The sequence below is a fragment of the Patiria miniata genome, unplaced genomic scaffold (assembly GCF_015706575.1).
Source record: "Patiria miniata isolate m_02_andy unplaced genomic scaffold, ASM1570657v1 HiC_scaffold_20, whole genome shotgun sequence".
Lineage (NCBI taxonomy): Eukaryota > Metazoa > Echinodermata > Asteroidea > Valvatida > Asterinidae > Patiria > Patiria miniata.
This window is the reverse complement of record NW_024037059.1, coordinates 37,816,395-37,842,542: the sequence shown is the minus strand read 5'-3', so window position 1 is coordinate 37,842,542 and position 26,148 is coordinate 37,816,395. Positions and strand designations below refer to the sequence as shown.

Below are 26,148 nucleotides of genomic sequence, written 5' to 3'. Positions count from 1 at the left end.
ACCCCCTCCCCGTTACACTAAAAAAAATGAACCCTAGCGGAAGTAATATTAGACCAATTAAATGATTGAATAATACTTAAAACTCAATTTTAGTTGCTTTTACGTTGATATTTGAGTCTAAAAAGCATAAAATGTTAAAAGTGAATTATACTTAATTTATTAAGTTTCATCCACACCAAGAAAATGAGTAAACACAACATCATTTAAAATTGAGTTAATGATACCTAAACTATTTGGTTAATATTACTCAAAAAGCAGATTCCTCACGTGCACTTAATTCATATTAGTACTAAATATTAAATCCATATCTTGAAGATGAAACGTGAAGTATTTTTGTCATAAAAACACAACAAAGCTAAGTAAAGCTAATAACGATAAAAGAGTCATTAATTATACGTAAGATTTGATCAGCAAGTTTGAGTAATAAACACGTAAATCACAAAGAGTGGGTATAACTTAAAGTGTTTAAGTCTTCAATGATAAATTCAATGTTCAATAAAAATTGTTTTAATATCAGGTTGTATGTATTTGACATCAAATTGCTTTTCGTGCGAACATAATATACAGTTTTTCGGGGGGGGGGGGGTTGTATTCACGTCCAACCAACCAGCAGGAGTAGTACGATGAATTCTGAGTGTTATGGAGATAATATTAAATGGCATTGCGTGGCCATCGAATCCCTGTTGTAAATCGAGCACTTCAGTGAATGCGCGCGGAGTCTTGTCTTTAGAACATTAACAGTAAATGCAAACAGTGCACATGTGCTTTCACTGTAGTGCTGTCGATATTGAATATGAAAATTCAACTTGGAACTTCGTTATAATGTGTACCGAGATTATGTTGTGATAAGTGAGGATACCCTGAAGTATGTAGCACTACTACAATTTGGTAAATCTTACAAAGTAGCAGATAATTCCATCAGTTTATTCATAACTAGATTCCCTTTGTATGTGAGTTGCAATTACTTAAATTATAATAAGCTGAATCTTCTGATTTTAATTAAGGCAAGTGGGTTGCCTTAAATGTATTAAGTAGATTCTAAATGATTGAATTGCATTAATGCTTTCTTAAAAACTGAAGTGGCGATAAGTTAAAATTATTACAAGTTGAAATGACGTAATCTAATTAAGCTGCGCATTTGGAATTTTCTGGGGGAAAATAATTTCTCTGGGGTGATCTTGAGAGGGAAAAAAAGAGAAGAAAACTCACCATACTTATGAACAGCATCTTCATTTTGACTGTAGTTCCCATCAACATTTTCGACTCCCAAATCTGTCCGGAGTTTGCAATCTTGCTAATCTAAAAACAGACGGGGGAAAAATCTCCTTTTATCTGATGCAGTTTGCAGACATGTTCGGCATGTTACAATAGTGCCATGCAGTTCTGGAAACAAGACAATGGCAAAACATGTCGGTGGTTTTGTTTTTCCTTTCGCTCGCTAGCCAATCAAACACACCGTGTTGCGCATGCGCACTTATGCACCCTTTTCATTCTGCGCTTTTTGGAATCCATCCATGCCAGATGTACTGAGTACAAAAGCAGCATGACGTCACCAGACTGCAACGGTGGCATTTAAACCCAAGCAGTACCGGAAACGAATCGTAGACAATATTGTGCGGATGAGTAACCACGGCAACGGAATCGCGTACTGTTGTTTTCGTCCCAAAGAGTGACCTTGGGCCGATTGATTTCAACAAGTTAACAAAATCATCTTGAATGCATGTGATTTCAGTAAGAATTTAAGCTCTCGCGCCACAATTTGTTAATTTGACGGAATGAAATCATAATTGTACCAGTAATTTCTGGAGCCGTGAACATCCTGACTGCTATAGTCTATCGATCGCAAATGGAGTGATTTCTGTTGTCATCTCGCCCCTGTTTAACTCAACCAACCCATTTTGTAATTAAACAGACCTCTATTTCACTTCGTCTTTTCGTCCTGTCCGCCATGTCAATACAACGCACCCATTTTCGATGGCGACGCCGCCAGAAACAGCGACAACCAAGCAATCTTCAATCGGATAATCGAAGCGGTGTTTCGAATCCACGCAACAAGACACACAATTTACCAAAGAAGTTTACGTCTGACGTCTTCGCGGCTCTATTTAAAAGGTCGATACCGAACAAAGAGTCGATACTGCGGGAATTCGGTGCGTTATAAAAGCTATAGCTTAAGCATGGAAAAGGTATCGATACACACTCGAATAACGTACACTGGTTTGTTTGTCTGTTTGTTTGTTTGAGACCGGCGTGAATGGGAGTAATAACGAATGTCACGTGATGTGAGTTCCACCAATCAAATGCAAGGATATGTATGTCGGTTATATAAAGCGTGATAATCAATCGCTAGGGTATATTTTCCTGTACTGTTAAGAAACAATTCAAGTGTATACTCGGCGCACATTGTTCAGAAATGCCTGAACTTGTGCTTGACATTTTCTGTGATGTCTTGCGTGTGATGCGTATCGATGCAATCAAGACGACCTTGCTTGCTATTTTATCGATCAGTGAAACAGTGAGAAAATTCGAAGACGGCGTCATGTAAAGGTAACATTTATTAACGTTCCAGTTGATGCTGCTTGCAGCTTTCTTTGCGAGGAGAAATGATTGTCATGAGCCAGAGATGCGTCTATACAGGGTGAGTAAAAAAAAACCGAAACCCAAATGTCGGGACCATTGTTTAAGTGAAGTTCTGCATGTAGCACTTTCAAAATCTTGAATAAGAAAGCCCAATTCATAAGCTTTCTTTTAGTGCAAAAATCTTTCACATCACTTATGTACTTTTTAAGTTACGGAGTTTTAAACACAACCACCATTTTAAAGTTCTGTCCACGGATCACAAAAAAGTGTGCGTTCTTTAAGCAAAACGAAAACAATTCACACACATCCTCATGTGATTTGTTTTCGTTTTGCTGAAACAACACTGAACTTTTTTTGTGATCCGTGGACAGAATCTTAAAACGGCGGTTGTGTTTAAATTTACGACGCGTTCAACACATGGCAGGTTTCGTGAAATGGATCATACGACGCGTCGCGAGTTGCGATGTGTTTACGTCGTAAGTCGGGTTGCGACGCGTCTCAGCGCTTCGTGAAATCGGGTGCTACTGGCCATTAAATAACGTTAAATATCCCCTTTATATAAAAATTAGGAAACATTGTGTCGGTAGTGTTTTCGGGTAGTCATAAAGAAAGGCCTGTATCCTTTTCATGCATGGTTGAATATCAGTGAAACTTGTACTGAATGTGGTCGATCGAATGTTGGCGGAAGAGAAAAAAACTGGTATTACCTTTCCCGTTTTTGTGAGAGACAGAAACGTATCCAAAGGGACATTTTGTTTTACTAACCCTGTAGACCACAGTGATTTATTTGCAAGCACTCGAATGTTTATCCAAAAAATGATACCTGTTCTGTTCAGTGCGGGGCCCTGAGAGAGGAGAGATTCATAAGGTAATTGCGTTGTATAGCTTTTTATTCCTAATGCTTTTGGGTTATTTTTTTATTTCAATTTCAAATTCTCCTTTCCAAATGAAAAGAGGGATTTTCTTTTCTTTTAAATTAATGTATCTTGAATATTTTTTCTTTAAAAATCTTTTGAAAAATTACAAAAACTTGACATAGACTTACTGCGTACAGGGCTGAAACATATTTTTATGTTATTGGTCCTTTTTTTCTTTAAGTTTTACCGATTCTCCTTCAAACTTCAACTTTTGAAGAACAGTTGTATTTTTACAGTTAACATTTTGGTTGTAGCTTACATTTATTTCTATTCACCATCATAATGCCACTAAAATTTATTAATGTTTTCTTTTATTTTATCGTTTTAACATTTTTCTCTTTTTGTATTACCTTTTCTTTTCCACATTCTTCGACTTTCTTCTTTACTTGGAGAGACACCATATTAATCTGATAATCTGTTTGTAAATTGAGTTTAGTTTAATTTAATTTAAATCAAATTAAGACTATTCATTAAGACTATTTTGTATACACTTGTGTTGAAGATAATTGAGTGTAAAAGCATATTCATAAACACCTAAGACAGTTTACCCATTCCTATTGGTCTAGAGCCCATCACGTGGCCGGTTTTAAATGATTGGTTAAGACCGGCTGGCTGGTCTTAAACACGTTTCCAGTATCACGTGAAATTTGGACTCCTATGAAATCCGGTGCCTTTTGGTTACCGTTTTATTGGTTAAACGTTCGCAATGCTCACATAGGCATGCGCAGTACTACCAGTGAGTCAGTATTTCATAGTCCTAAATTCACACTACACCGGCACAGCTGCGTTCTGCGCCACAAGGTGCAGTACGCGCGACGCGCGCGCCAATCTCCATATAAGGGGTTGTTTACGACATGGACATACCATATTATAGCTAGATGGGAGTTTCAAAAATATGAAATAAAAACAATTGAACAAAATCGTTTGAAATTTATAATTTTTTACTTGATTTGACTTTGGAACCGAAAATTTTGTGTTTTTTTGACCGAAAAGGCTAATTGAATGGGATTCTTCTCGGGTAATTATCAGCATCCGGACTCCAACCGGTCTTGAACAGGGCGTTTAAAACCGACCAAGCACATATATATTCCCATGTTTACGATTCCGCGAACTGTATGATAATTTCACACAGAAGGCCAGGGACGGGTCGATCATTTTGTCTACGACTCAAGCTGCCTTAGTAATATGGCTTTTTATGTTATTTTCTCCACTTTTTTTTGTCACTCCGGTCCAGCCGTTTCCATGGGTTACTACGACGTCTTACGGCCGCACTGGAGCACGCCATCCTCCTACAAGATGAAGTTCTACCAGGTCCGCACCTTAATACAGTGCGGTGTCAAGTGCCTGAAGGATCCCTATTGCGTCAGTTTTAATTTCGCGGTAGAGCCCGACAACCAATCTTTGAAAAATTGTGAGCTTTTTTATGGGTATTATTCCGCGCAGCAACTGTTGTTTACTCCCAAGGTTCATTATTTCGTAATGAAAAAACCCCAAAAGAGCGAACTGGCATAAACAATTTTAAGCTTTGCTAAGAGTTGTACAAGGAATTGTGTATAAAATGAAGACCCTTTTTTTCAGAATATAGTATTCACACGCCAGTTCTTTGGCTGTGTACAAAGTCTATGGAGTATTGAGTGCATTTCAAAGTATTTTCTACCAAAACTGAAATGTTTCTCGGTCCCAAATTCATGTCTTTTCAACATTTTTGCAATGACTGACCTTCATTGAGGTAATACATGATGAATTCTTTCCTATCATTCCAAATCATGCATTTCCAACCGCTAGTTTGGACCCAAATGACAATAAAGCCTGAAAGTACGCCATTTTGTCTTTGAGCTTCGGGATCCCTCCGCCACCCTTCTATGGGCATTTTACACGGGGTTGCTCTTTCTCTTACTATAATTTGTTGACAGAATGATTTCTATAAATCGTAATCACCCCAAGAAATATTCATGTCGGAATTTTATCTAGGCATTCCATAAGAAAAAAATATAAGAATTCAGTTGGAGATGTTTAGAAACAAATTTTACTTAAGACCTTTCACATCCGGATTTTCGTACCTAGATCTCCTTGTTCGATCGAGTTTGTTTTCACATCGCGTACTTGCGTGAGAACGAAAATGACACCGACGCGAAGAATACCTACCTACATCCGATGGATTCTAGGTTTAGTCGGGCTTGCTTGAATACAGTTCGTAGCAACGGTCATTTAGATTTGTTTGTAAATGAGAATTAGTCCTTCAAGTTTATTCAAAAAAATTGTGTGTCCCAAAAGACATGTTAGTCTCCTATTTAAGTTTCAGTTTTAACATTATGACCGCCACGAAATTATTTCATAAATGTTCAACTGTGTACGAGTACACCAAGTTCCACTAGTCCACATGTATTTTAGATTTTCGGAAGTTGGAGGTCGATTTTTGGCACGATATTTCTCTTTCACGTCATGTGAGTTTCCATAAATTGAGATGCTAGTAACAATTTGACAAAGGCCTTTTCCGAGGGTGATTTTCTCAAGAAATCAATGTACCAAAAAAATAATTTTTAAAACTCCGACTTTTACACGCTGATTTTCCTATTCGAGAGGTCCGGAAGCGCGCCACCAGGGCTCAACGTTCAGGCTTTATTAAACGTGTATATAATAGTCTCGATGTACTAATTGTATGTTTGTAGTAGAATGTAAAATTATGAAACGCAACATTTCGTGAAACAATGCGACTTATTCAATATTATAATATGTCAAACCTTACTAAAAACAAGGTCGATGCTACAAAGGCTTCGAGAGAATCAAAATGCTTGTTTATTTATGGCTGTCTCACAAAACATCAAATAAACTACATTTGGATACTGACTAGGTTTATTTATAATCAATAAAATTAGATTTAAAAAAGAACTGAATCGAACGGATTTAGAACCTGCTACTTTCTAGAACACAAAGCATTATTAGACATTCACAGAAATAGACTAAAATTCATCAATAAAATATGAAAATAGTCGTGGATTTTGTGGAGTTACTTCGAATAAATAAAGAGCATAAATAAAAACGATCACGTGTTGTACTTGTACCCTTCATTACCTAGAACGATGACGTTAATCTATATTTAAACACTGAAATACGGAGCTAATTTGGAAATAATTGCACTTACGGTTTGCACTGTATCAAGTTCCCACTGAACATTGAAAATTACTATTGACAAATACAATAATCAAAAGTTTAAACAAAATTCATGAATATGTAAGACAGTTTACCCATTCCTATTGGTCGAAAGCCTGTCACGTGGTTTTAAACGGTTGATAAAACACTGACTGGTTTGAAACACTTTTTTCCCGGTGTCACATGAAATGTGGACTCCTATGAAATCTGGTCCATTTTACCCTTTTACTGGTTGAACCTTCACATGTGACTAGTCACTCTCCTAATTATCTTACTTACGCATGCGCAGTACTACCAATTAGTCCGTATTTCATGGAGTCCTAAATTCACACTACCAGGCACCGCTGCGTTCTGCGCCACATCGCTATATAAGGAATTCTTGGTACTACTCACGCGAGGCACATACCATAAACATAGCTAGAGGGATATGTTTCACAAAACACGAAGTATAATTGTTGAACAAAATCGTTGAATATTTATACTTTGTGACTTATTTTGACTTTTTGACCGAAAGGTATTTTTGAATGGGATAAATATGTGATTGGACGGTATTAAACAAGTACGTTTAAAACCGGCAGGGGGCCTGGTCGCCGATAACGGCCCGAGCAGAAGGCGAAGGCCATTATCGTAGTCAAGGCCCCTAGCCTGTTTTAAACGTACTTGTTTGAAACCGGCCCAGCACATATTATTGCCTTATTCTTTCATCGATTATTCATAAAATTTTGAATCGATTACATTTAAATTTGATAATCGATTATTCATTAAAAATTCGAAATCGATAAGTCGTACAGTTGGTAATCGATTATTTGTAAATTCATTATCGACTGAATGCGAGAGTAATATAGTTACATGTTCTTTTCCATAGACTCGGTGAGGTCGAAGGGGTCATTGACCTCATGAACGTCCACCATCCTAATAGCCTGCTGGGTGGGCGTGGGGATGGGCGTGGCTTTGGGCGGGGCCATGGGCGTGGCTCCGCGATATCGCTCGATGGACTTGGGTCTGGGTACCGTGACCTGCTTGGTCGACAACAGCGCAGCCAAGTCGTGAACTGAATTATTTCTGAAAAGATTAAAGATTAAAAACTAGGTTGTGGTCGAGTCGTCACTGGTCAATCGCAAGTCCATTACTATGGAACGCCATAACTGCATTCAATCGTTCATATCACTCCATTTTTCAGACTCATCATTTTATTCGTCAGACTCATTTTATTCGGCATACTCATCATTCCATTCGGCACACTCATCATTCCATTCGGCACACTCATCATTCCATTCGGCAAACTCATCATGCCATTCGGCAAACTCATCATTCCACTCGGCAAACTTATCATGCCATTCGGCACACTCTTTATTCCATTCGGCACATTTATCATTCCATTCGGCAAAGTCATCATTCCATTCGGCAGACTCATCATGCCATTCGGCGAATTCATCACTCCTTTCAGTGAAATCAATATTTCATTCCGCAAAATCATCATTTTTATTCGGCGAATTCATCAGGATGACTTCGCCTAGTGCAACGAAGAATTTGCCGAATGAAATGATAAAATCGCCAAATGGAAAGGTGAATTTTGCAGAATGCAATTATGAATTCACAGAATGAGGCGATAAAATGGACGAAGGGGAATGATAAATTGCGGAATAGAACGGTGAATTCGCCAGAACAGAATGAGGAATTCCAAGCAAAAAAAAAAATGATAACATTGCCGAATGGAATGGTGAATTTGCCGAATGGAATGATCAATCTGACGAATCAAAATTAATGATAGCGAACTATCGAAGGCAGCTTTGGCGCTCCATACCACACAAGTTACTCAGACTCAAGTCGAATGACAAGTTATTACATAATAATGAACTGTGACAAATGCTTTCCTTTGTCGTTGTTCATTTGCATTTCTTCAAACTAACTTACGATTGACAAGTTATTTGACTGGTGATGGACTTTTCTGCAACTGTGTGACGCGGTGTTAAGATAACACTTCTGATATCCATGCTGAATTATTTCGTGGAACTATTTTAAAAAACCAATCCCAAAAATTGCTGAGAATGTTCCGTTTACAGTCAATTTGCTTAATCATGTTCGTGATTGTCTATTTTCAATTTGTTTAAATCTATATGTACAACTCAGTGTAATTGTGAGAGTTACTCAGAAATTGAAGGGGAAAAAATCGTGAATCTTACTTCTTTTTGCAAATGTAGTGAAGGACAAAAGCGGCAGGTATTCCCAGCAGAGCGATGCACACTCCCACGGGTGCCAGCCAAGTCAGCTTGCCTGCAGCCAATCAAAACCAAGCCATCATATGAGCACGTTTTTTTTTAATAAATCCGATTTTTTTTTTCGCTCTCCCATAAACACAACAGATATACACACGGATTTACACACATACTGGAATTTGTATCCTTGTGGGGTCATTTCTTTGTTCTCGTGCATTTAAGTTTTTGAGTTTGAAAGTGTAGTTTCAAAATGCTCCTATTTTAACCAGAGTTAATTTCCTGGGCTGAAATTCGGACTTCATTATCCCTTCATACATAAAATACTTCAATTTGCGGCTGATCAACACATCTTGGAAATTCCTAGTTTTTGAGTAAAATCCATATACATGTATATATTTCGTGATAACCTTGTGGAGACGTATTCATCAATAAAAATTGCTCTGTGGAGACGTATTCAGTTTTTTGTTCCCTATTATACCCATGTCTCCACAGGGTCATGGGTGGGTGTGTACACGAGCTTGTCGACGCAATGTCAACCAAAGCTGCAACATGCAACCCAAGTTTTCTCAAATTGTCTTGGTGTCCTCTTATAATTTTGCACGCAATATATACAGCAAATCCCCGTCGTGGATCTCGTCAAATCGTGCAGTACGGATATCGAACCGACTTATTCTAAAGAATAGCGGGAAACATCAGAATGATGCAATGTAATCCTATCAGTTGCGCTTAAATTGACTATAAAAATCAATAAAAAAAACAAGCTTGATCGGATCTCGAATTCGTGTTCATGCATGAGTCACGTGGTTGTGCCATGTAATTTCTGGAAGGAGTAGGGTTTTGAGTTTAAAAAAAAATCAGGTTGTTGACCCCAGTGACCCAATGATGACCTTTGACCCCAGTTTGGTCATGTGACATGTTGGGGCAGGGCTACTGATACTTTTGCCAAAGTTTGGTTGAAATCGGTCAACATATGTAGGAGCAATAGACAATATGTTAACGTTTGTTAACTGACTGACTAGCGAAGAGACATGACGATTTGTTGAGTTGCTATCCCGCAGCTAAAAATCGAAAATTACAATGGAACTCTGAATATTATATTCACTATGCTCATTGCAAAAATACAATCTAGTGCTCCTAATGCAGCACAATATTCATAGCCCCATAAATATTGTGTCCCACCATACTTACTTTTCGATTTCTGACCAGGCGTTTCTTCCAAATCATCGTCTCCGTCAACATCGTTTGGAGAGCTCATTGTTACACTGGGTTCCGGGGTCTCACGGTCGTCTGAAATGAAGAAATACAATCAGGAAAGCACATTTCGAGTCATAGCTGTTCGCGATAATCAACGAACAATAGGTGTAGTTAGAGAAAGTCAACCATTCTACACGTACCGGGTTCGCGGGTGGTATCGCCAGAATCAGCGCGCATTGTGTCGGCGGCGTCCATGGTAACGATGGTTGCCTCTCCCTCTCCGATGGTTTCCGGTGTTGGGTCAGGGGTCACACGACTGCCTGAAAGTGTCTGGGTGATGATGACCGCGGTTGATGATGACTGCCATGTCGTTCTATCTGCTGCCTCCTTCCTTGACGCCTCTGTAGTGTCTGTCGATTTGGTCACCCCTCGGGTACCAGTCTTTCCATTCTGCGTGGGTTTTACGGTGATGACGTCACCTCCAGGCTGCTTGGTATAACTGGTAGTTTGGTGGCTTTGTTGGTTGGTGACTGCTGCTGTCACGGCGCTAGTTGTAATAGTTTCTGCCCGATCTGAAATGAAGACGAAAAGAACCACTTCAAATATAATCTATCTTCGCTCTCTTAGTTTAGGGATAATTTACAGTTTTGCGCAGATTTTTAGGGTGAACAAAACAAACTGACATCAGCAGAATTTGAATGAACTTGCGACCTCTGGAACTGCCTAATAGACCTTTATCATGCTGCCACCATTTCAGTCATGTTCCCTGTATCCAATAGCAGTACTGAAAGATATTTTTTTTTGTGCAAAAAGGAACCAGACTATTTTTTTTCCAGCCTCGCTTTGGTTACGTTGAATTGAATGGGAAGAAAAATCAAGATGGCCGCAACATGATAATGGGCACATGATGGCGGTCTCCAAATTTGTTAGTGTCTTTGCTCAGGGGTATCGAAAGATTCGCGCCTCTTTGGGAAGAATCAGTCACCTAGTCTGTGTCTTGAGTGGAGGGCCTTAATACGGACGACTTGCTATGGTCAAAATGACTGTAAGCTGTGGTAAGCACTTACGCATAACTACTGTCAGGTCCTTCACAAGTTCCTGACCAGAGGACGTTGCGCGGCAAACTGCGATGGTAAAATTCTCCGAGTTGGAGTGCACTCGAAGTGTCGATCTCGTCACGCACTCGGTCACGTTGATAGTTGTCTGTTCGACAGATTGTGGAGAGCTAGAAGGGACTGTCGACTCTCCATTACCGCCTTTGAGTTCCCATTCGAGAATGGGGTTTGGGATCCCCCGGGCTCGGCATTCGAAACTGAGGGCGCTGTCTAGCGGAGGTTGTAATTGTCGGACCTCGGTGATTTCAAAAGAAACATCTGAATGTGAAGAAAACAATAGAGGTAAACTGATATAAGAACAGGGAAATCTGAATGACGTCATTCATTCAACACCTCTTTGATCATAAGTCAAGCAAGTGCCTCTACATCTGAAAACGAGCATAATTAAACATTGTTGGAGAAACTTACTCAGGGAGTTACAGGTCATTACATCCATGACCTGGGATGGGGTCATTGCGCCTGCGTACACCCTCAAGTCACTGAATGCCGCTTTAGAGAATCCGGACGAGGTGCTGGCAGCACCAACGACGAAGTTGACTTCACCGTCATTCTTCACTTCATTTTGGAAATCACGCGATTCCGCCGAAAGATTTCCGTTTACGTAGACCTGTTGAAGAAATTTTGAATTGGTAAAGATGGGGAAAAAAGCCTTTGGAATTCTCAATTGTGTTTGACTTTTCACGAAGAATAGTAATTTCAGAAATGAAAGAAAGATGGATACCTTTATTCCATCGTTGTGGTCAAATACCAAGGCCAGGTGAAACCACATCTCCTTCGATATTTTACTGTTGGGCACGACGGCTTCACCGACATATTTCGTAGATGTACGGAGCTTGAACCTGAACGACCAGTCAGAGGCAGATTGGTAAAACGCAATGCCATGCGCAGACGAACTATGACCTCCGGAGCTCAAAAAGAACCAATCAGAAGTCATCTGCACGGGGTCAAACGCCATGACCCAGAGGGCAAAGGTCAAGCCGCGCGAGCAAAGGTCGGGAGACGATACACACTCCCCGTCGAAGCTGCCGAGGTCCAGCGCGCTGTCGGTGTCACTCAAAACGGCGCATGCGTGATCTACGACGGCCGGGGCGTCTATGTATGTCATGTGACCTATGACACGTGACTTGTGATCGCCAATGGTCGACGGGAAGGTGTTTTCTGAGACGGACGAGCAAGAAGAAGGATCTGGATAGTTGAGGCTTGGCTCTCCGCTCAGCTTCCAAAACTCCAGCAAGGTAGGTTCAAGGCGTTCTGAAAAGTGAAGTAAGATACATGAATCAGATATACCATGCTTCTCCTGTACTCGTACTCATCCGTGATTACTCGATAAGCTGAACCATTCTTTAGCGGGATACAAAGAGGGGAATCATGATACTCAAAAACAAGTTTCGGGGAGTGAACAGATGTGCGTCAGCACTACTACAGATGGCGTCAAGCTTACCGAAAAGTGGCAGTATAGTCTCAACAGCAAGAACTATGCCGTCCCGTGCAAGACACACCAGAGTTTTGCTTGAATATTCAGTATAAGCGAAGTCGACAATCGTCAAGACAGACGACCAGTGGTTGGGATGAGATGCATTGACCAAGATGTCGACGGTTGGACCCTCTGTAAACGTAACAGCCGCAGAGGGACGTGTGCGATCCAACCACGCCCACTCTAGGTTGAAACCGGGTGGCGTGGGTTGACCGGGGGTGGCGCTACACTCCAGCCGAACGATTGTGTCGCTTGGGGAGTGCAGTGGTCGGAGATAGTCGATGCCAATATCTGTGGCTATGAGGAGGAAAAACTAGAATTTAAAAAATGAAGAAGAAAAAATAAAATTCCTTCCACACCACAAAAGGAAGGACAAGATTTAATCAATACCTTCCGTCTCTGGGCACCTGTAGCGCACCTCGAAGTCCGGGCAGGATCCGGTGTTATCCGCATGCTGACAGCGGAATCCATTCGCGTTACACAGATAGGGAACCTCAGGAATGTACCCGCTGGCTATGAGGTCTTGTTGGGTGGCCTTAAGGCGACACTCTGCACCTATGGGCTGGCTGCACAGATCAGGGTACGCCTTCAGAGTTGGAAATAAAGGTACATGAATCAATGAGTTGTGAATTAAGGTCTATAGTTTACTCAGGACCTTGGTGTAGGTTACTCAGGACCTTGGTATAGATTACCCATGAGCTTGACGTAGGTTATTCAGGACATTGGTATAGGTTACTTTTGTATAGGTTACTCAGGACCTTGTATAGGATATTCAGGACCTTGGTATAAGTTACTCAAGAACTTGTATAGGTCACTCAGGATCTTGATACAGGTTATTTAGGACCTTGGTATAGGTTACTCAGGACCTTGTTTAGGATATTCAGGACCTTGGTATAAGTTACTCAAGAACTTGTATAGGTCACTCAGGATCTTGATACAGGTTATTCAGGACCTTGGTATAGGTTACTCAGGACCTTGTATAATTAATCAGGACCTTGATATGATACGCAGGACCTCGATTTAGGTTACTCAGGACCTTGGTATTGGTTACTCAGAACCTTGATGTGATACAATTTGTTGAATGACTACCTAGTATCTTACCTGAGTCATGTGAGTAGCCAGCGTCTCATCTTCCATAGTTCCATCGGGGTCCGAGGCATCATACCATGGCGTCCAACGATAGTGAGCTGCTCAGGATAACCGAAAAAATACTTATCATTTTAGAGCAGACAGGGGAAGTACTTAATCCTGATGACTTCATGGAAACAACTCACGAAGTATACATATTTTAACCGAAAGACGTAAAACCTACGTATGATAATGAACAGGTCTTCCATGCCATACATATTGATGTGGTCTCCCATCCAAGTACTGCTGCTTTCAACGTTGCTTAACTGAGATAACTGTCAATCGCTTTTCAATTTGGAAAATTGTCGGAGACTACCCAACCGGGTTAAGAATTAACACTTACGTTCAGGGCACTGGTAGCGAACCTTGTAGTCAAAGCATGAGTTGTCATGTTCTGCGCCCTGATCGGCACCCAAGCACTCCAACCCGGAGGACAACGTGCAGTTGATGTTCAGTATCTGCCCAGTCTCATTGGACGAGATGCCGTCATAAACTGTACGGCACTGGATGTCGCTGGGGTATTTGCAGGGAAGATCATATGCCTGGAAATATCCGGATGAAGAGAGGGAGGGACGAATTAATGATGAAAGAGGTACAGGTGATTTCTGGTGCAATAAAATGAACCTTTCCGTGACCAGATCAAAGCCTGGCTAGGCCTTTTTGTACCTGTTGATGCTGGATCAGCGTTTCTCTGTCATCCCCATCCAATGGGCTATCAGCGCTCAGCCACGGCGTCCAGAACATGGCACCTGTATAAGAAAACATTGAGAGTGTGTATAGTGCAGTAGTAGTGATTGTTAATTTTTTTCAGCAAAACTATTTGCGATTTTGACCCAAACGACTACCTACGTTTGGGAATGGTTATCGCCTTGGACACATGTCCTCCACGGGCAGTATCTACTGCCTCACACACGAAAACGACGTCAGATGCCAAGGTGAGATGGCGAACCACCAAGACGGATCGTCTCCTGTAGCTGTTGGGCAAACTCTCGTAGATGGCCACATCCACCGAGGGAGAAACCGACTCGAAGTAGGTACCGTCGTCCGAGCGATGCCAGGCGATTGCCGGCGGACTGCCGGCCTTGGCCAGGCACTCCAACTCGACTCCAAAGCTGTCCTCGTGACTGTGCTTCCTCAGGTAGTGGATGAGTAGCTTCGATTCTGAACAAATTGGGATTATAATGAATTATTGCAAAAGGCAAAACGAACGGGTCGAAATGAGGAAGGAATTGCCAAGGTTTCTACTGCCTAAAATTCAACAACTTAACATTGAATGCTTCGAGTGGTGTAGTAAAACTAGCCTCCCAAGGTGATCCATGGACATTCTATTTTCCCGAGGCGAATGCTCCATGGATCACCGAGGGAGGCTAGTTTTACTTCACCACGAGATAAAGCATTCAATATTTGTTTTATAACACTTCGCCCACAGATTCTGCTTGGTTATAATAAACTTCAATTTCAATGCAAAACTGGAGGAGAATGTGACTCGCTCTCGGCCAATCAAGACAAAGAATCTGTGGGTGAGGTGTTATAAATGCAGACATTACTAGTGCCAAAGTGACGTAAAAATATTGCTTATTCGCTAACAAACCCTCAAGGATAAATTGGCTTGTGAACTGGCACTTACCCGAGGTTTCTTGAAGATATTCGTTTTGCACTTCTGTACCGCTGAAGTATTTGTAAAACATTTTGAAATTGCTGAAGTCTCCATCGATTTTCGCAAACGGCCACGTACTTGGATTGTTGTTTCTCGAAAACATGACGACGTTGTCGAAGTGCGAAGTACCGGGACCCTCATTAAAAGTTACGTTGGTAGAGTCAACAAAGGTGCCGTTCTTGTAGTACTTTGTTCCGACTGCTGGCTCGAAGGTGAAGGAATGATGAGTCCACTGATCACCTGGATAGTAGCCGTTGACCCAAAGTTTAAAAACCGAAGCCGAGGAGGGGAATCCACGAACATCCAAAGCAAAATAGTCGACAGCATAAAGTAGTAATCCCCTTGCCTTCGAAGCTTGACCACCAGTGGAAAGTATAATAGAAATGTAACCCAAGCCCGCGGGCGTTCTATTCCTCATCCAAAATGTTACGGTAAACCCCGAGGTGCAGCAGGCGGGCTCCGCGATGCACTTGTCGTTTCCAGAGCCGTAATCCACCCAGCCCGACTTCTGGTTCCTGACGGCACACAGATGATCAGACGAGTCGAAACTGTCGGTGGCAGTAAGGACGCCACCGACGGTTCCCGTCATGCCACCAGTATTAGGGTAGATGGACGAGAGAGCGCCACCACAGGTCACAGGTTCATCTGCGTCAATCGATGCCTTAGTGCTCATGTCCCAGTGAAAATGTGGCTCGGGAAGGGCATCTTAAAATAAACGAACAAAGATCATATATCAAGTTAACTTAATCGCTATCTTTTGAAAAGCGACCATCAGGATAACAAGTGTCTCAAAGACGACGGTGACCAGCATTTAGTTCGTTTGAACTGCAGCCCTCTTTGAGGTTGAGGTGTGTGCAATGCTCAAGAGGAATAGGTTCACTTTAAAAAGTCCCGAATCAGATTTGATCCGGAAAAGGGTGAGGTGGGGCCTGACCCTTTTCCAGGTCAAAAAATCACTTTTCTTGGTCAAAATCACACTATGTTACTCATCTTCCTGGTCATTTTTGACCCAGAATAGGGTCTTTTTTGACCCGGAAAAGGGTCAGGCCCCACGTGACCCTTTTCCGGGTCAAATCTGACCTGGGACTTTTTAGAGTGTATGAGCAGAACTCTTGTGCATTCATTGTAAATGTATTAACATACCAATAAACCAGTAGCGCATCCAGCTTTTTCTTTTTGGGGGGGGGGGGGGGGAGGGGGATGCAAACGACGTCCGAACCGTTCAAAAACATCTTAAAATACTGTTGTGTTATGTTTTATGATGTCATCAAATGCCACAAAGGGGGAAGTTGCGCCCCCCCCTTCGCTACGCCTCTCAGTGCTGAAGGATTTTGAGATGACGTGTAAATGGCATTCGACTAGCGCGCATGCGCAACAACGTATCACGAATACAACTTGTCAATCGAGTTCCCATGCCGACCGAATGAACGGAAATCAAAAACGTTTGATATTCCATATAGGCTATATGCCTCCTCTATGCAGTACGCTCTATACTGTTTCCACGAGAACTTTTAGAAGGAAACGAATGATCGTGTTAATATGTTGTACTCACCGACAGGGGTCGGGCACAGGAATCGGACTTCGTAGTCCAGGCATCTCACGAAGCCGGCTTGGTCAGCATCTCGGCACAACAACCCTCCGGTAGGAGAACAGCCAGTGGACAGCGTCTGGGCAGCAGTCACGTGATCGGTGTGCAGGAATCGAAGCCGGCAGTCGGCTTGGGTGGGAGTGGCGCAGATTGAGGGATGCACCTGATGTACGCAAGACATAAAAACAATGAGAGATATCTTAAGTTAACAAATGAGATCAACTAAAAGCTACATGAGACCATTTTGAGGTCATGTTTGGGGTGGAATTTACAATTTTTGAAGATTTATGATTTTCTGAATCATTGACTTAAAATCCTACAACCTCCCAAAATGTATACAATCCATCAAGCAGAAGTGTGGTTTTTTTAACATATATGCGTGTTAATCTCATAATTTGGTACTCAGGATTGTATCACTTCATCCTTCCTTTCTTCAAGAAGGCGAGATGGTGTCTCGTAAGGCGTGATATGGTCTCAGTACCTATTAAATATCATTTTGAAGCTGAAACCTCCGGATTTTCCAAAAGCTAAACAAAAACGCCTTTGTCAACTTCATCCGGAGACGTGGGAGCAGATCTCATCAGGCACGGTTCTAGAGCCTATGTTCTGGGGGGGGGGGCTCTAGCAGGGTGGATCCAGTAATTTGTGCAGGGAGGCGTGCTGAAATGTAGACCTTTTTTCTCCAGACACTCAGGCCTCCGAAAATCAAAAGAAGAGGGGAGGGGGGGGGGGGGGGCTGTACCATATTTTCAATGGGGAGCGCTGATAAAATTCTACTATCATGCACACTGTATCACCTTATAGTGTACAAATCCCCGTTCTTACAACTATTTTTTTAGGGGACACCGTTCGCAAGTGACGTCACCTTCTAACATTTGCTACTGCCGTTTTTTATGGAATTTATTTTGGGGGGATAGACAAAACTTTAGGAGGGCTAAAGCCCCCCCCTAGGCCCTCCCCCTCCCCCCCCCCCTCCCCCCCGATAACCGCTCCTGGATCTCATATATAATCTGAGCTGCGGACAAGTTGAGCATGGGCAGAAAAAGTTGTAATTATGTTAAAATACAAGAGGATGAGCCAAAAGGGCGGAATTTGTGACATGACATGTGGACAGACGGACAGACAGAGGCAGAGACAAACTAACCGCTCTGACTGCTGCGAGTGTTTCGTCATCCGTACCATCAGTCGGATCGTCAGCGTTGTACCATGCTGTCCAGGTCGTGGGTGGTACAATCGGAGGCATAGGTGATTCTGAGCAGCAAAGGGTGACAGAATTTGAATCAGGATAGTGCATTGTATTTCGATTTAGAGAAAGGTTCGGTACAGTCGTTGCACTGGAAGTTATAAAAGGCTTCGGTGGGCAGGCATGCGCGTAGTAGGCGCGACGAATTGATTGTGTTTTTACCCCAGACACCGCATACAAAAACAAACGCTAATGTAACGTACAGGCAGGCACCAGACTATTCCTCATTTGCATACGTGGGTAAAATTTTGCACATGCAAATGATCCAATACCAGGGTGAGAGAGCAGGTCGCGTACTGCTCGACACCCTGGGGACGAGGTTGGGAGACAATTGACAAAACAAAACCGAAATGACAACACAACAATTATAAATATTATATACAAGAGATGAATGTAAATATTGAGGGATAAAACAACATAGATAATAACATAAATAAATAACTCATGCAACTTGTCAAAAATCAAAACTAGTCAAAAATTAACCAAAAAAGGAACGTCAAATAGTTTTGAAACATTTTGAGAGGAGTAGAAAGTTGCACAGAATATGTTCCTAAGAAAAATTCATTGCATGGATCCTCTAAAGGGAATGTACAACATTTGCTTTTGCTGCAATTTTCCCAAATAAATGGATTTGGAGGATTAGTATGTTATAGCAAATAATTGTTCAACTGACTTGTTTCACTTTTTGGGCTTGACAATTGTAGATGCTGGAAAACCAAGAAAACCAATCATGTTCTTGTAGTCTGGTTCCCAGACCACACTTAAGATGAAACAGAGCAATTTATAGACTTTAGAGAATTGTAAGGTCATAGAATCAGTCTAGCAGGCTTGTACTCCTTCACAGGTATGTAATCAAGTGCAAAAAAATGCGGAATATCTAAATTTGAAAAATAAGGAGCATTTTTAAAAAAAACACCAGTTTTCTCCAACGCTGGTCGGCCGACCAGCATTGGAAAAACACAACTTTTCTTAAAAATATCAGCACACCAGGAGCTACGATTTTACAGGATGCTTTTAGACTGTCATTTCCTAACGATCCAGTAAGGTATTTTGTGATAATGTGATAATTTCGTTTTATGATGTTTCCAAATGTTGTATCTTCCCTTTAAAGGTGGGTTCTGCTGGTATCATACTCTGATCAGTATAAAGCCGCCCTCAGGTCGACCTTGCGACGACACAGATCAGTCGGCGACTGACTTTTCAGGATCAAAATGCGTCTGAGCTACGACCGTCGGGAACATTTCAGCCGCCGATTTTTTGCGACCTGAGTCGGTGCTCAACAAAATAAACAGTCGCAAGAGTAGAACATTTCAACTTCTACGACGACGTCGCGATCGTGCGCGTATCAAGCCATCTGTTTTCAAATGTGTAGCCAATCAGCACCAACACCGGCGCTCCGCGTTCCGCGCACCATCACGCAATACGCACCACGCGCGCTTCAATCATGCATATAGACCGCTTGCAGATGCGTTCGATAATCGACGCGCGAAGGCGCGCGACGCCATGTTGTGGGACAAGCGTATATCTATCTATGCACATTTTGTCCCATAACATGGCGTCGTGCACCTTCGCGCGTCAATTATCGATCGCGTCTGCAAGCGGTCTATTAAGGAGATAGTTTACTACTACTCGCGAGAGGATATTCCATACCATAGCTAGAGGGGTGTTAAGTAAAAAAGGAAGTAAAACTGTTCAACAAAATCGTTGGATAATTTTTGACTAGTGTGTCGGCTTTTGACTCAAAAAAGTATTTGTGAATGGGAATATTACAAGTATCAGGGGAATGCGCTGATAATAGCTCGAGCCGAACCGACTAAGCACATAATTATTCCCTTATTGTCAAAGAAGCCACATAGACTGTCTATACTGTGGAATCGTGGTGGATCGTCGCGTCTTGGGTGACATAATGAGCATGGTTGAGATTATTTTGCGTCGGGATGCCGCTTGTTTTAAGAGAATCACACGATTTCTCAGTTTTAATGTTGTGACCTGAGTATTATTTTTCTGTTTGATGCCGAAGGTTCCGTCGTGACGCAAGCAAATCGCAGGTCGACCTGAGGCCGGCTTAAATAAAAATTTAAAAAAAACCGGTTTGACTCACCGTCGACGCACTGACCGCAGGTATACTCCCCGCCCAGCAGAAACACCTGCAATAAATACAGATGGACATGAAACAAAAACTTCGTTATCATTGATCAAAAGGAATTGTATTACATTTTTTTTTGGGGGGGGGGAAGACTTAAGTTAGTATGTTTGAATTAACGGATACAATTTTGTGTATAGAATCTGAGTTTAAAGAAACAAACACAAACTGCGTGATAAATTTATCCGAAAGTTATTGAATTTTAAAAAAAATTATGGAAAAAATGGGGAATTTGACTCTGAAATTCAGCACAATTATTTAAAACCCATCATTTAAATGTTGACTTAACATCAGAAATTGTCAGTAATTGTCAATGGCGCTGGCAATGTGGTTAAATGACCCCAGCCGGAATTTTATGACGGACGGTGCTCCTCTTATTGGACTCAAAATGGCGTCCAAAATCGGTACACCTCATGTCGCAGCTTTCTCTATGTACGTCTCTTTGTTTCACATCGCAGATTGGCTAAAAAAAAAAGGATATATTGTTGATGTACCCTAACGTGGCGCGGCCCCCAACGTGGCGCACTTTGATTTTTCGCCTGTAGCGCCTACCTAGAGCAAAAGTTGTAACTGAAATTTCACAGAAAGTAAAATTTCATCAAGTTCTAAACACTCCTGTTCATACACGTAACCAAGTTAGAAGAAACATTTATTTTGGAGTGATTTTCCGATTTTATTTTCAAGTGCAAATTAGTGAACCCTTTGATGCCCCGAAAAATAAGAAAATAGTTTTCTGACAAACATCTGGCTGGGTATGTAAGTAGAGATAATAATTGTTTATCAGAATTTATCAAGTTTACAGAAATTCTTAAATGTTAATTTGGAATTGTCCCGAGATTTATTCCAGTGCGCCACGTTAGGGAACACTCCGCCAATTTGTGCCCAATTTCCGGACGCCACCGTTTTTGAATTTCGGATAGAATTTTATGAAACCGAAATTGTTCACAGAGGTTAAATAGCAAGCATTAATAAGGTAAAAGTACTAGTATTTTACTGCATGAATTTGAGGTTTGTCAACAAAGACGTTTGGCAACACTCCACGAGGAAAGTCGGGTAAGCTTCGAAGTGCGCCACGTTAGGGGACACGACTATACATGTATACTCACGACTAAAAACAAAGCGAGCCGTCCGCGCATCTTTCCAAAGTTTGAAATATCATGGAAACTCAAGAAAGCCATTGCATTCATAAGATCAGATCGGTCATGTTCGGCGACACTTAGTTAGGATATACACCCAGTCAGCTCTTCGAATTTGGCGGAGAATGAATTGACTGATGTTCACAATTCTGTGGTCACTGTTATATTGTAGACAATGCACTTATTTAACAGCATCCACAGACTCTTAACGTAGACGCTGGATGAAAATCTGAGCGGTATACGTTTTATTGAATGCGCGTATTTTCGATTTATTTTTAGGTGAACGGACAGAAAAAAAACGGAGAGGGTCGAGCCCGCGATGTTTAGAAACCCTAATTCATGATCAATGTTTGCCCCGGCGAGGAAATTAGAAAGCTCAGCGTTCAATATATTCAGATGTTTTGTGTGTCAGCTCTGTGTTTTTTTTTGTTCGTACAATCGGTTACCATGTAAACCGAACTAATATATCGAAACTTGTTTTGGTTCTCTTAATTTCAATGCTTGTTCAGAACTTTTTAAGCTCTGGCAACAGAGCTTCTACAAGTCATTCGGGTGTCGGTCGGTCGATCGGTCAGTCGGTCGGTGTCCACCACCCCCCCCCCCCCGAAAAGAACCAAAAGCGAACCCCTAAATCATCCATAAAACTGTAAGTACCAAATTCTAACTGTCAAAAAAAACCAATATATTAAATACTTAACAAAAATTGTTTGTAACAATTCGTGACATTGTTTATGATTTATTTTTTAAATAGAGGCAAGATAATGTGTGGTAAGGTAATATATATCGTGGTGTATACACGCGCCATAAACTTGAAGGGCTATCCGCTCCGTTCACAAGTACCTCCTCATCGGCATAGCAAGTACAGTTGGGGGTGACCGACCGACGCCATCTTGCCTGACAGCAATTCATTTGCCGCAGAGCGCGGCCACTGCGTGTACATAGTACAGATCCCCTGTTGTACGTGCGTCACACACAAGGAACGGTGCGCGTCAACCAGCGAAATGTCCCGCCCATGGGACGCCGTTGCTAGGTAAAAGGGCGCCCTCTTTCGTCGGCGCACGGCGCCCATACTATGGGGATTCTTCATTGGTTCCCTAACAGACCGCGTCGCAATCATTTTGGGCACTTGCACATCCGTTGTGAAATGTCGACAGGTTTTTTTCTCCGGACACTTGGCCTCCGTAAAATCAAAAAGCGGAGGGGGGGGGGGGGGCATCTGTCGATGGGGGCGTTGTTCAAAACCGACAATTATGCATACAAAGGGCATTATGTGCTTTCCAGGGCGATACATGTGCGAAATTCTGAAAAAGGCACCCACAACGGCAGATGCCACAAAAAAGGGCACCACTTCTTTTTTGAAAAGGGCACTTGTTCAGAAAAAAAGGGCACTTCGTAAAAAAAGGGCACTCTTTACAAATTATTGGGGGGGGGGGGGGTTTAAGCCCGTTGAAAAAGGGCATTTTGAATGGAAAAAGGCAGTCTTTATGTGATCACGTACTACTTGATCCAGGGAAACCTCGATTTACAGCGTTTAATATAATTCAGTTTTATCCGAAGGGGCGGATCCATGCAGGTTTGGATCGGGGGGACCTGTCAATGAAGATATTTGCTGTGAGCTTTCTGTACGATTTTCCTACTTTTAGTCGGCCACGAGAGGGGATTAAACCCCTTAACTCCCCCCCCCCCCCCCCAACAACCCCCTAACCCACTTAACCCCCCCCCCCCCCCCCCCCCCCCCCCCCCCCCCCGCCCCCACCCCCCCCCCCCCCCCACCCCCCCTCATCCCCAGCCCCCATCGCCCCTCACTGTCGATCTGCCACTGGTAACATGATACGGATTAAGTAAGAATGATCGTTTCGCTAAATTTTACTGGATTCAAAGCCGACTGCACAGGGGATCGGACGGAAAACGCCAATTCTCCCGCAAACTGAGTGAAACTAAGCAGTCGACATGCAGATGGACTTGAACAAGTTTACGGACTTACGCACCTTATAATGATATTACCGCAAGGCCAGTGATAACACAAACCGAACGGAAATACTCGGCATGTTTGCTCGCAACAATCAGAACGTTCAATCAACAACAAGAACCGTCACCCAACGCAGCTGCTTTACTTTCGCGTGTCAACACAGGCACAAGCTCGAACCCAGTCACATCAGGTTGGAAATGCATGGGAACTTAGTTATAGGACCGTGAATTCGATATTTCCGGCAAAACTTTGAGATTCGCAACCTGTGTTTGTATACCAGGCCTGTGCGACTAGTGTTACTCCCTGGTCATTACTGGCCATTACCTGTTTAGATACACAATGCGTGGCGTGAGGGCAGAACCATACCGGACAAACGTTTGGAATTCTCTGTAGACATCCATGGGTGAGTATACTATAAACTCCATGCATGGAGGTTGAATAATACTGTGACCTCCATGCTCTGTAACTGCAATACTGGTGAAAGCCGAATTGATATGTAAATATGCGTATTGCCATCTGGTGGCGCTTGCAATGAGGATTTGGTTTCGCATGAATATCTGCACAAAGTTGTGTACGGCGCGGCGATCGTTTTACGAGAATGGTAATTACAAATTTTACAAGTGCCACTTACCGTTTGACGTGAAAGATCCTATTATATACTTGGCAATTATATTCAACGGTAATGCTGCAAATAACAGAGAAAGGGGACGGGTGCATACGGTTTCATGGTCAAAGAGAATTAGTGCCCAAATTGCGGATCATGAAATAGAATGTCAGTCACGTTCACCAAATGTAAACAAAGTTTGTGGATGGAGATTTTGTCGAGAGTATTTCAATTGTTGTTTTAGTGTCCCAAACTTAAGTGTGTGTGTAGTTTTTTTCTTAACAAACTTGCAATAATGACTCAGCCTGGTGGCGACCACCTCTGTGATAATTATCGTGAATAAAGTGCCAGGGAATTTTTGTTTTACGTGTACAATTCCTAAACATCAATGTTCAATGGCTAAACAGTATCCATCAACTACTCTAAACATGTCTTTAGTATTTAAACATATTTACAAAGTGATAACAGTATGAAGGTGCTTGGGAAAGTGTTTAATTGCCAAACACAGTTTTGGCAGTGTGTAGTTTTATAATAAATTTGAGATTTCAATCAGGATTAACTCGATCCTGAACAGCGACGGGTTGAAACATGGCACGTCAAGTTTTTTAAAGGAACAATGTACATTGAAAAGAGCTGTTTACTAAGGTGGAAATTGGTGCTTCATCTTGTTTTGCGCTCCTAGTTCTTGTGTTGGGATAAGTAAAGTTAAATCTGTTCGAAAGTGTTTTCACTGATTACGTAACCCACGGACCATTTACACATTAATGGTGCGTGCGTAACCGAACACAATGAAACATCACTATACACTGACTGAGCCAAATAACCGGGACCGTAGATTGGTGAATATCCAGATTCGTTTGCGCAACGGAGGTACGGGTACGGGGAGGTACGGGTAACTTTTTAAGTTGAGTCAATTTGAAGAAGAAAAAAAGCATTGTTAATTTCCATATCATTAATAGAACTGCAACCTTGAAGAAAATCTAAGAGCCTGCTGACTTGCTTGTTGGACGTGCCGACGGTTGTGATTCACAGGAAGGACATAATTTAAACATACAACTTTATGTAGACATTCTCAGAATTGTCATTTCACATGTCGTGACATGTCTCGATTATTAATCCCGTCCATTTAGTGCAAAGTTGTCTGTTGATCATGTACTTTAACGCATGCACGAAGGTGCCAATAGAAAAAGCTGGCATTGGTACTTATAGGAAATCACATGAATGGGGAGCTATAGTCTTGTATATTACAGAGCAGTTAGGCTACCCAGGCCGCATGATACGAGGGAAGGTTGCGAGGGAGATGCCATTTTTACGAAACACTCAGACCTTCACGCCTCGAGTAATATGTATTCAACGAATTGCACTTGTCGGGCATGCATTAATAAGCATCGGGTGCATACCTATGTTCCCCAATACCGATGTTCCCCGAAATCCTTACCCTATAACCCTAACCCTAACCCTAATCCTAAGGATCTCGGGGAACATCGGTATTGGGGAACATCGGTATTGGGGAACATCGGGTAGACCCCATAAGCATCATACGCAGGGCTTGACAGTACGAGGAAGCAATCACTGCGAAAGAAATTTCATTAAAAGAAAAGTCGGTGCGCGCGACGAAACCTGACGGGCGAATAGGTTCTCCACATACTCGATTTTAATATCTGGGGTAAAAAAAAAAACCACCCAGATCATCATCTACAACTGAGAAAGTCAACTTTCCACGAATTTATTCCCAGTCAGCTATGAAAAAATAAACACGTCGAGTGACCACATAGTAGTGCCTTCCTTGATCGTCGTCATTGATAATACATCGGCATTTTCTACCCGTGGTCTCACGCAGACACGGGCCAAAGATCACAGGGAAATGTCAACAAATGATGACGTCAAAGTGTTTGTACTCGGTTGAATCGCAGACTGTCACGTTGCAAGTCTGCCTCGTCTACACGTACAGCCTTTGAACTTTTCTTTGTAATGCACTTGTACACTAGGTTGGACCGTACGTGTTACTTTTCGGAACCCTACATGCACTGCAAG

At 42.1% G+C, this 26,148-nt stretch overlaps 2 protein-coding genes across 2 annotated transcripts; both read right to left on the bottom strand.

Moving 5' to 3' along the window:
- Positions 1-7,322: 7,322 nt before the first annotated feature.
- LOC119729002 lies at positions 7,323-12,425 on the bottom strand. The gene is made up of 7 exons (XM_038201482.1): positions 11,894-12,425; positions 11,581-11,779; positions 11,125-11,430; positions 10,258-10,629; positions 10,052-10,150; positions 8,831-8,921; positions 7,323-7,709 (listed from the first exon to the last, which is right to left on the bottom strand). The coding sequence occupies exons 1-7, from the start codon at positions 12,275-12,277 to the stop codon at positions 7,493-7,495; spliced, it is 1,668 nt and encodes a 555-aa protein (XP_038057410.1). The 5' UTR covers positions 12,278-12,425; the 3' UTR covers positions 7,323-7,492.
- A 90-nt stretch (positions 12,426-12,515) lies between these two features.
- On the bottom strand, positions 12,516-21,541 carry LOC119728099. The gene is made up of 11 exons (XM_038200172.1): positions 21,512-21,541; positions 20,364-20,409; positions 18,164-18,270; positions 16,984-17,182; positions 15,402-16,136; positions 14,624-14,935; positions 14,441-14,523; positions 14,118-14,316; positions 13,748-13,833; positions 13,037-13,232; positions 12,516-12,943 (listed from the first exon to the last, which is right to left on the bottom strand). The coding sequence occupies exons 1-11, from the start codon at positions 21,539-21,541 to the stop codon at positions 12,516-12,518; spliced, it is 2,421 nt and encodes an 806-aa protein (XP_038056100.1).
- Between the last annotated feature and the right edge of the window lie 4,607 nt (positions 21,542-26,148).